The sequence below is a fragment of the Argopecten irradians genome, chromosome 4 (assembly GCF_041381155.1).
Source record: "Argopecten irradians isolate NY chromosome 4, Ai_NY, whole genome shotgun sequence".
NCBI lineage: Eukaryota > Metazoa > Mollusca > Bivalvia > Pectinida > Pectinidae > Argopecten > Argopecten irradians.
In genome coordinates, this window is record NC_091137.1 from 49812058 (window position 1) to 49823303 (window position 11246).

General features: G+C 38.9%; 1 protein-coding gene across 1 annotated transcript; it reads right to left on the reverse strand.

The window, feature by feature from the left end:
* Positions 1–1225: 1225 nt before the first annotated feature.
* Positions 1226–9291, reverse strand: LOC138321943 (microfibril-associated glycoprotein 4-like). The gene is made up of 5 exons (XM_069265991.1): positions 8940–9291; positions 6491–6633; positions 5468–5564; positions 4971–5135; positions 1226–4470 (listed from the first exon to the last, which is right to left on the reverse strand). Exons 1-5 carry the CDS (start codon positions 9187–9189, stop codon positions 4223–4225), a joined length of 903 nt encoding a protein of 300 aa, XP_069122092.1. The 5' UTR covers positions 9190–9291; the 3' UTR covers positions 1226–4222.
* Positions 9292–11246: the final 1955 nt, after the last annotated feature.

Here is an 11246-nt window from a genome sequence, read left to right on the forward strand (position 1 = left end):
TACAGAATTGCATTATGGGTAACTAGTGATCACATGATTGTGTGTTTACTTCCAAATATAGTGATAGTTTGCTTGCCAATTTTCGGAAAAATTGATTTATTTGAAAATATTTAGACTTCAAAATGTTATTATATTGCATGCATATCATTTTGACTTGCACATAATGTACTGTTGGACTGAAATGAGTTATAAAACTGCCATTTCTACATATGTACGTTTTCACTATAAATGATGTAATGCGAGATTCAATCGGTCTAACCGTCTAATCTAGGATCAGCGAAGATCGGCTACTCCCGGCTAAATTCGTAGAATTCTAAATTTATATTTACTTGCTTTGGGTTTCCGAACAGATAAATATAACACAAAGAATATGATCTCCGTCAAAAGGCTAAATTATATATACTAATTACCAGGCCAGAGAAATTAAAGTCAAAGTAAACACACAATCATGTAATCACTAGTTACCCATACAACAATTCCATATTTCGGCCAATGGCATGAATGAAGTATAAGCACGTGACTTGTTTTACTACGTTTTACTACAAAGGACGCGTGTTTTGTATCAATATGGTCCCCTGCGGATCGTGGTTTCATTTCCAACATTTGATATTGCAATATCATAATATCTTAATTTTTAAATTCTTTCAAACTAAATGGTTAAGCTTCCGCGTAGCCCACTTAGCTTTTGTGGAAGCTAATACTTGTATTAAGTTATGGGAATAAGCCGAAAACTAACATTATGTGGGAGAGAGAACTGAATCGAGGCCCGTCAGCGACGTGTTGTAGCATAGCCATTCTTTGTGCTATCTATACTACAGTGCACTTATTTTTGATATATACGCCTGTTTTTTTGGGTTTTTTGGTGTTTTTTTTGCCTTTGTCTGTTAGCTCAGGTAACTCAAACAATGTGCATTCATCCATGGCAAAACCAATATAGTCAATGTCAGTTGCCTGTGTTATGGGCGTTTGTTAGAAAATGGTCCTGCTAAAGTGACGTAAGTGATTCCCTGGCCAGTTCAAAACAGTCAGAGCCCTCCAATACTTTCAGTGAAATTGGAGGTTTTAAAAATGTCGACCTCTCAAATGACCATCTTAGATTTACCGGGAAGATACTAAATTCTAATGCATGCTTGTATCTTCAATACTATCAGCGGTCACATGTCGATTTCAAGAGAAATGAACCCCGAAACACACTTTTTTATATATCAACAAAGAAACACGTGTATCTTTTTTCCTAATCAGGTTTTGAACCAAAAATTTAATTGATTTTGCATATTTATCTGGTTACAACAATATAGACTCTATTTTACATTTCATGATATATGTAAAATCAAATTGTGACCTTGAATATAGGTCAAGGTCAATCATATTAACAAACTTAGTAGGCAATTATGTCAGCATGCTACCGGCTTAATATTAGGGCTCTGAGCTATCAAGAATTTCATAAGAAGTCATTTAAAGATTTTAGGATTCTAGAGCCTACGTGACCTTAATTGAAGGTCAATGTCATTCTCATTAACAAACTTGGTAGCCCTTTCTGTCAGCATGCTGCAGGTCTGTAACGGGGTTGCTATCGTCTTAGTGACGGCACTTTGTGTAGTTGTGTAGGATGATTTTGAAAGAAAATATATCGTTCTTTCCAACGGTAGTAACCGGTTTATGAAGACGTGCTAGAAATATGTTTGTATAACCGCTAAGCCTAGGTGGGGTAGAAGTTTTGAGTCGGGGAGCTTTCCACCCTTTACGTATTTAGTATCAGGGGCGTAGGAAGCGGGGTGGGGGCAAACATGTCTCTCCCCCCCCCCCCATTTTCGCCGACTGAAATGTTCTAAAAATGCATATTTGAAAGAAAAAAGGGTCCTCCTGCACATTTTTCGTACTTCATTCAAAAAAAATTTCCGCTGCGCGGCGCATTTCCTAAAACGTTCAAGCACATAATGTTCAAACCCTTTAATAGTAGAAATTCAATACACATGAACTACACTAAAAATGTCCATTAATGGATTCTACGTACTACATTTGTATTTTTAAAAAATGTCTCTTAAAAGATTACTTTGTTTAGATGTCTTAGCAAGACAATTAATTCATTATTATTTTGAGTTACAAAACAATGTGCCGATGGTGTGAAGCCGGTATATTCAGATCGAGCGGGTTGCACAATGATATGACGACACAATTATCACAATTATCATTTCTTAATGCAGGTTACTTTAAACCGAAAAAATATCATGGTAAGAACGCTTTAAAATCATTAAAATACATCGTAAAACTCATCTCAGTCATTCTAAATCGTAATTTTTCCCGGGGAAGACCCCCGGACCCCCAAACACCAAAATCTCACGCGCTTGCAAATTCAATAAAATGCATCGTAAAACTCATCTTAGCCATTGTAAATCGTTATATTTTTTCCCGAGGGAGCCCCCCGAACTCCCCAAACACCAAAATCTCGCGCTTTCGGACGCTCGCAAAATCATCAAAATACATTGTAAAACTCATCTCAGCCATTCTAAATCGTCGACCCCCAGACCCCAAAAGCTCGCCCCTTTGGCGCTCACACGCTAATTTGGCCAATTTGCGTATTCGTTAATTTCCTCTCAGCGACCCCACTGTCTATAAATGTGTACGAGGATTATTTTTTATGATATATGAAAAAAGTATATAAAGTATATAAGGATGTGTGTTGAATTCATCTCCTTCTGTAGGTGCGGTGGGGGTTGGTTGGTTGGTTGGTTGGTTGGTTACAAAGTATTGAGGACCTTTGCCCCCCTCCCCTCCCCCCATTTACGTTTCATCTTCCTACATCACTGAGTATTATACATGTATAGAGTATATTTTTTACCGATTCTTGATCTAGACCCCTAAAACGTCTAAAAATGGTCTTAGGGCACTCTGGTGGGTCCATAATTATACAAACTGTAACTAATTCTCAGATCCATATGTTCTAGAGCTAATATAAGGCCTTTCGCATGATGAAATAAATGGTAATCAAGTTTATTTATATGATTGACCTTGGCCTACATTCAAGGTCACAGGGGCCAAAAATCCTAAAATCTTAGATAATTTCTTGTCAAGTTCTCTGAAAGGCCTAGAGACCTGAAATTGGACCTGTAACATGTTGAGATAAATGGTTACCAAGTTTTTTAATATAAGTGACCTTGACGGAAATTCCTTGTTGGTGAAAGGCCCGTCAAATTGTCCAATGACAATTTGTAGTTATATTCATCAACTTATGAAACAAAGGGAAGTAACTGTGACAGATCAGAGTGGTATCCCATCTAATGGTCAATAAGGTTTAGTGAGACGTAGACTAAATTCATACATGCTTGACCTGTAAGTGTCCGTTCATATTTCTATAAAATATTTGAAAATCACACACAACCTTGTATAAGAATGACTGTGTAGATCTACCAAACTCAGGTATTCACAGACCAATGAAAACTATTTAATGTGTGGTATCACAACACATATTGCATAAAACATTTTTTTTTTCAACTGAATGGAACACGTATATTTCATTATACCTAAGAGACTTTGAATGAAGTGACTCGGTTAATATGAAAATTTACTACTAAGGTGTTAGTGGCAAGTGGCATCATAAGCAATAATCTGGAAATAAAATGATCTTAGGTCACGCTCTGTAAATCCATATCAAAAATTTTAAAGGGTCGCGCCCGTTAAACCCATTATAAATCTTGTAAAGTGTCGCACCTTGCAAAACGATTTCAAATCTTCTAAAGGGTCGCGCCCTGTAAATTCATTTTCAAACCTGAAAGGGTCGCGCCCTGTAAATTCGTTTTCAAAACTAAAGGGTCGTGCCCTGTAAATCCATTTTCAAAACTTTTAAAGGGTCGCGCCCTGTTAATCCATTTTCAAACCTGTAAATCCATTTCCAAAACTTCTAAAGGGTTGCGCCCTGTAAATTCATTTTCATACCTTAAAAAGGTCACGCCCTGTAAATCCATTTCCAAAACTTTTAAAGGGTCGTGCCCTGTAAATCCATTTCCAAAACTTTTAAAGGGTCGTGCCCTGTAAATCCATTTCCAAAACTTTTAAAGGGTCGTGCCCTGTAAATCCATTTCCAAAACTTTTAAAGGGTCGTGCCCTGTAAATCCATCTCTAAACCTTAGAAGTTTTTATGTTATACCATCTACAAAATATTTTGAGCAAAACTTTGAATAAAGAGATTCTCTCACACAACTTATATCATCTAAAAATACATTTATCATACAGGTCGAATTTTCATATCAAAATACTTCATAGAATATTTGTAGCCCTTCCAGCTATGCCAGTTGACCCCGTCCGCGAGCGTTTCGTGTTCTCCCTCCAAATATACGCCGTTAGGGTTAGCGTTGTGACAGTTATTGTACCAGAAACCACCCTTAAAACTCTCGGCACAGTTTCCGGGGGCCCCGTCATTATCCAGATCAAAAGTAGAGAACATCATTCCATTGTGCACCTCCATAGAATCACCTGTGGAAAGGAAAGAAAACTATCAGACAATAACTTACATACAAACTACATACAAACATACAAACATATAGACAACGAATAACTCACATACAAACGTGCAATTATTCAATATCTAAGCAATCCCATTGCCCTAACTCTATTGTATTGAACAACGTGGTATTGCTCTAAACCAATACTCCAAACGAAAATACCTATTTTTTTTTTGCATTTGAGAACACCTGCATAAAAACCTGCACGGCAATACCTTACGTAATGGCTAATAAGTACTAAGTCAAAAATAAATGTCAGAAAACGTGTCCATTTAATCAAACTTCTGAACACGCCAGCCGTCAAACGTTCTTATTAAACAACTTCTGTGAGTCCCAATGGTTTGAATTTTACTAAACAGAACTTCTTGAATGATAGTGTTTTTGAAGATAATAAACAATTTGTGTATTTTATCAAGACCGTTTCCAAGTAAACTTCTTGACATGAAGTATAGGGTGTGTACAGATATTTACCGGCGTCTCCAGAGTAGCCGGCCACACTCAGGCGGTACCTAGCCGCTCCGTTCGCCACTCGGAACAGCTTATATTTGGCATAGCGTCTCTCTCCATTGAAATCCTCCATATCTACTCGTAACTCGTACCACCCCTGGGACACTATGGCGTGTAGGTATTCATTTCCTGTAAAATCAAGCACGTCACTATATCAATGACAACAGATACACGCGTTCTGCTCGAGTCCGACTCGATTTGCGCTCTTCTCAGAAAATCTCCCAGACGGAAGAGCTTCAAATCGAGTGATCGGAAGTTAAGAACAATATGTTTCATGAAAATTATGTGACCATCCATCTGTATTCGGGTCATGCTTGATAATATCTCATGTTCGTAATATCATCTCTTGTTACACATACTATTGTGTCAGATAATTAGAGGTCGAAAACGATATTTCAAATAGAGTTGGGCTACAGAGACAATAAAACAAGGTTAAAACAGTCACTGACAGTTTGACTTACCTATCCAAAATTCTTTCTCTGGATCACCAAACCCAAACATGTAGTCCTGCCACTTCCTCTTGAACTGTTCGGTGCCGTCCACACGTCTCTGGAAAGTCTACAAAAAGAATCGTTACGCCAGGTTTGTTAAACAAGGGAGATAATTTAGAATTCTGGGATAGCATTTTACTACCCATCAATCAGATATGGACGGGTGCTATCAGTCATTTGTGATGAGATGACGAAATGTGAATAAAATAAGGCATTATGCTAATAAGGCATTCTTGTTTTTGACGTGACAATACCTTTAAGGCTACGTATAGTTACCTACATTGGAAGGGGTAATAAGGCATTCTTGTTTTTGACGTGACAATACCTTTAAGGCTACGCATAGTTACCTACATTGGAAGGGAGTAGGAAGTCCAATATTGGTTACATAGGACCTTCCGTTACAGTTGTGGTACTTATATTCACATCTTTCATTACATTCTAATTTACTAAAAGTTGCATTTTATTTGGATAATTATCTGTATATTTACAGTCAGCAAAGTAACGTCCGATAATAACAACAGCTAACCAGTCGATTTTCATTTAAATGTTCTGGCCCCGATTTCTCAAAACAAACTTTAGTCAAAAACTGACTTAAGGCATAAATTTTCATATAAGTTACATAACGAGGAAAACTTAAGTCTTGACTTAAGTCTGCACTTTTGTTTCGAGAAATCGGGGCAAGGTCTACCAGAGTTATCTCCCTTCGTTTGGCAAGGTCTACCAGAGTTATCTCCCTTCGTTTACCCCGTCAGTAAAGGCGGAATGAAACGAAGGGAAGTAACTCTGATATATTAGGATTGATCATGTGACATATGATGGGTACGAAAAGAGTTGATCGTCGTCGTACGATATACATTTTACAACTATCTTCTAAAAGACTGAAACACATATTTCTTTATAGCTTTTTTATTAAAAAAAATACTTTTCAGTTTCCGCCAAAAACTTGTCCATTTGCCTATTTCGTTTTGTGACGACCAGTCAACATTGCCTTACCAACCAGCCGCCTTCGTCTGTCGTCATGTCACAATACACCTGTAGACCACGTCGTAGGTCGGACGGGTGGACAGTATAGAGTCCATCTGATGTCTGTCCTGATTTATATACGTCATAGCAGTCACGTGGTAATTTCTCGGGTGCTGAAATTAGATAATTCAAAAATGTTTAATTATATGTACATGTATAATGTAGGATTGCGCGTGTTCAAATATTCTATAATTAACTTTCAGCGTCTGGTTTCCTTCTGCGAAAGGAAGTTTAGGACTTAAGTTTAGTTAATCAATTAAAATTAATGATTTCACGAAGCAACTTTGCGGTTTTTTGGGTTTTTTTTTGTGCGTTTCAACACCTGTCTCATATCAATAACAAAACTTCGTAACGGATGGTGGTGAAATGACGTAACGTACAAACATATCGACGAGGCCCAACCTTAGATATCACAGACACCTGACTTTGTTTTACGTCAGACAATATAACTAATTGATAAAAGCAGTTTGGTCAAGTAATGTAAGCATGTCGCTCGTGACACCCCGGGCCATCAACGCCAAGACCATTTTGTGTAGAGAGTTATCCAATAACGAACGAGTAGCTCCACCAAACAAATATTGACAGCCTCCGGGGCTGTGTGTTATTCCAATCCGTCCGATAACAGCTTTGTTATATCAGACCACGTGATAGGACACCATTCCTTGATTCAGTATCGATATCGAATATCGATGTTCAATTAATGAATGTTGTTGTTTTGGTACGTCATTGAGTGTTCATCAATATTAGGATTATGTATATCAATACTGGAGATTAAACAACATTCTGTTGTCATTGTTGTTAAGAACAATGTTTACAGAGAAAAAGACGTTATCCACGTTCCTAATTAATTAGAAGGAAAGACAACAAGTTCCGGAAGGAGAAGAAACAGGAAGAAGGTTGAAACAAATAGCTCTAAGCAGTCAACATGAAAATAAAACGGAACCGATGAATTCATTCAAACCTTTCCTAGAAGTCACAAATTCTACCGTTTTCTTTTACACAAAGGTACATGTATGATTGTTAAAACGTCTAATATATGATATGTAGGCACCAGGATGGATCTAAATGCTCTCTTTGTATATAAACTGTAACTAATTCACGTTGCAGTATGAGCTGATAGATGTCTTGGCAATTCTATTTGACCAAAGTTGGCACTCTGCTCACGTGACCTTTTATTCTTATCATTATTCTCTTTATCACACGTTCCATCACACTTCACTTTAAACCGAGTATTGTTAAGGTTAGGGGTCTTGGCTATTTTGCACGATCCACTATTTTTTCACTTTGTGATATGCAAGTGTGTGGTTTTTTCTGCCTACCACCTTTCAGCATATAGGGTCATTTAAAAGACGGGTTCATGTCCTTAAATGGTACTGAACATTTGGCGATGTAACACGTAAGCAAATCCAAACCAGACATTTATAAAGGTTTGGCCAGGTAGGGGACCGATCAGTCGGGTGATGGGCGTTGGTTCGATTCTGACACACTAATTACTGTTTGTTTAAATAAAAAGAAATTGTTTTGGTTTAAAAGACACGTAGTCATGGTAAATCTCTAAAATTAACATGAATAATTTTCAGATTTCAGAGTGTGTACTACAATAACTTTGATTGTGTATGGTTAGCTTATCGTATTTTATCGTCAGTGAATTCGGTGATTATTGAATGTAGAGTTCGATGGACAAAGAAATTCCTTCGTTGTACACAGGTACGGTAGTGTGCCTGACCTCTGTAGTTATGTTCGTAGCTGCCGTGCAGGTATGCCAATGAACCCTTTAAATATTTAATTACACAAGGAGCAGGCGTACAACTCTCTTACACAAAAACAGCTTGATAAACATATACAAAAGGTCTGCGGGGTACACATTATTGATGTTTAGCATAAAGTGAATAGCGCACCTATATATACAGAGTGTGATTTACCTGTAAACATGTGTATAATCCGTGCGTATATTGACTGGACCAGAACATGTTTATTTCAAACCACTATGTAATCTACACAGGACAATTCATTTCAATCATCTAGTAAACGCCACACAAACATCTCTCCTCTCAGTTTCACACTACTCCACTCCCAAAACATGAGATTCGACTGGTCAACCGGCTTTTTTTTCACCGGACGTTATTTTGCTGACTGTTAGACACGAGGAAATGTTTCAAAAGTATCTCGTTGTGATATACCTCTAACATTGTTGGAGTAAGTTTCACACAGGACGTCCACTGAAGACTTAGAATTGACTAACAAGTAAAGTTCTATTGAAATCTTTGCTTGATTTCCTTTCAAAAGACAATATCGAAATATTTGTCTAGGATTATAAAAAAAAACACCAGGGGTTGTTTCCATAATGCATATGTACGTGTCTGTGTAAATACAATTACTACACTAGGGCTAATTGTACACCTACTATTACGTTACCTACCCTGGATGTTGACGGGCTCTGGGGAAGTCTGAACAGCCGGAGACTTGTCCAGTATGACAACCAATCGGTGGAGCTCCTTCACCAATTCTGAAGTAGGAAACCAAACAGCAGCTCCTAATGCTGCGGCTCCGGCTAGCATGGTCAGTAACATCACCAAGTTGGAATGGTGACCCTCGGGGGCGGGAGTCTTGGCCGCCATTTTTGCTTCAGAGTCGCTTCCTGCTTCCACATTGACTTTTGACTCGCCCATGCGTGTTCGTTGAGTTCAGCACGGCAGACGTAAAGGCATCAACCAGCTCAGATTTAAGTGAACAGATAGAGGGACACACCCAGTTAACCCCCTGTGGAAGCTTTATAATTCTATCAAGTCTATTTATAAAGCAAGTTTTAAATGCCACGTCATTATTGTGAATCGAGCAGACGTTTAAATATCAGCTTTAGTATGCGAAACACGTGGACAAGTAAGGTAGCAATTATATGTAGTTAAAGCTAATTGACCAGGACCTATGTTAACTCGTGCGTTACGACCAACACAAGTGGTCAACAATACTAATCTGATGGCATTTGTCAACACCTCTCCCTATATTATGGTAGTTACGGTGTCTGAATTGCCCTCCGGACAGGTATATAATACAGTATTGACCAATTCTGGTCAGTCGGACGATATCACAAATGTAACCCATGTCTTGTTAACAGACAGCGTCATTTAAGGACGGCCTCTCGTGAATGTGGTGTGTTGAATGTGTGAAGTGCGTGTGTATTTTGGGATACTGCGGTATGTTCTCGTTGTGGCTCTTTGTAATAGTGGAAATATCGTCTTTTTATAGTGCTATCTCAACGAAGCATGCTACTAGAGACAGAAAAAACACACTGCAACCAGTCACATCATACTGACAACGGGCAAACCAGTCGTGTCATACTGAGAGCTAAAGAGTGCTAATGATTATTGACCGCTGAAATGGTCTAATAGAATTACTAAGTCCTCTGTTATATTTCTTAAACCAATGTTACTAAGCTATCAGGCGATTGTCTGTTGGACAGCGCCCCGACGTCGTTACAAATACGTTTAACTGTAACGTTTGGGTCATCCAACGTCTACTACAACGTTACAGCGCTACAAATAAGGCTAGTATGAATGACCATCGACGCAGCGGTCGTCCTGCGAAGGTACGTCAAAACGTAATTCTATGCGGCAAGATATGCAAATGAAAGAGCAGTTGAAACAGCTCGACGGACAATCGGCGCCCAACACACGAAAACTGGCGGTGTTGTTTGAGGGAAAGGAACTCAAGGGTCCTCAGCACAACAAGAAGATTCCAGTGGACACTTCACCGTCAACACTGGCGTCAACGATAGGGGAGGACGGTTATTTTTGTCTGATGGAAGGAGCTACTGCGTTTGCACGGCCGACATCAAGTCTGGAGAAAATGAGCGAAGCGTTACTCGGACAACTACATTGTATGTCCTAGCATCATGGAATGGGGAGGGATCAGTTCACATGTATAATTAAGGGACAGTAGCTTCTCAAACACATCTGTTCGGCAGAGAAAATAGAGTTAAGGTTGTTACGATAATGCACTTGAACATCAGCCAAGACCGTCGACTTCCGGCGGCGCATCTAGAGGTACGGGCTCGTACCCGCCTCCTCATCCACTCAGGAGTCATTCTGAGGGCAATGTCAATGGTGTTAAACGCGCCTTCCATCTCCCAAACATCTTCATGGATATTCACCAAATTTTGTATATGTACAGAGAATCAAAATGTATTGAACACATAGCGTTTTAGGGTCATTAAGTTATTGTAAGTCTGGATGCTGGTATGACGTGAACTAAAACTTACAGCCTCGTCGACGGGGCATAGTGGCATTAGTGTATTGGATTGGTTCTTTGGGAAGTTACAGTGTACGCGAGATCACTGTGAACAGGATACAGTGACGATGTGGGTTCTACAAATGTATATTGATGCTGATATCTAGTCATATCTAGGGGCAGGGACGTAGGAAGCGGGGGGGGGGGGGGGGGCAATTGCCCCTCCGTTCCCCAGGACGGGAGGGGCAAACATGTCTTATTATCCCCCCCCCCATTTTCGCCGAGTAAAATGTTCTAAATATGCACATTTGAAAGAAAAAAGTTCCTCCTGCACATTTTTGTTTTTGTACTTCATTCTAGAAAAATTTCCGCTCCGCGGCGCGTTTCCTAAAATGTTCAAGCACGTAATGTTCAAACCTTTAATAATGAAAATTCAATATACACGAACTAGACTAAAAATGTCCATCAAGAGATCATACTATTTCAAGAAATGCTTCTA

Coding starts and splice junctions, on each gene's coding strand:
- LOC138321943 (XM_069265991.1), bottom strand. CDS start 9,189: ATGGGCGAGTCAAAAGTCAATGTGGAAGCAGGAAGCGACTCTGAAGCA. Junction 5,565..6,490: donor CAGACGAAGGCGGCTGGTTG/GTAAGGCAATGT, acceptor TTCTTTTTGTAG/ACTTTCCAGAGACGTGTGGA. Junction 4,471..4,970: donor CGGCTACTCTGGAGACGCCG/GTAAATATCTGT, acceptor TCCTTTCCACAG/GTGATTCTATGGAGGTGCAC.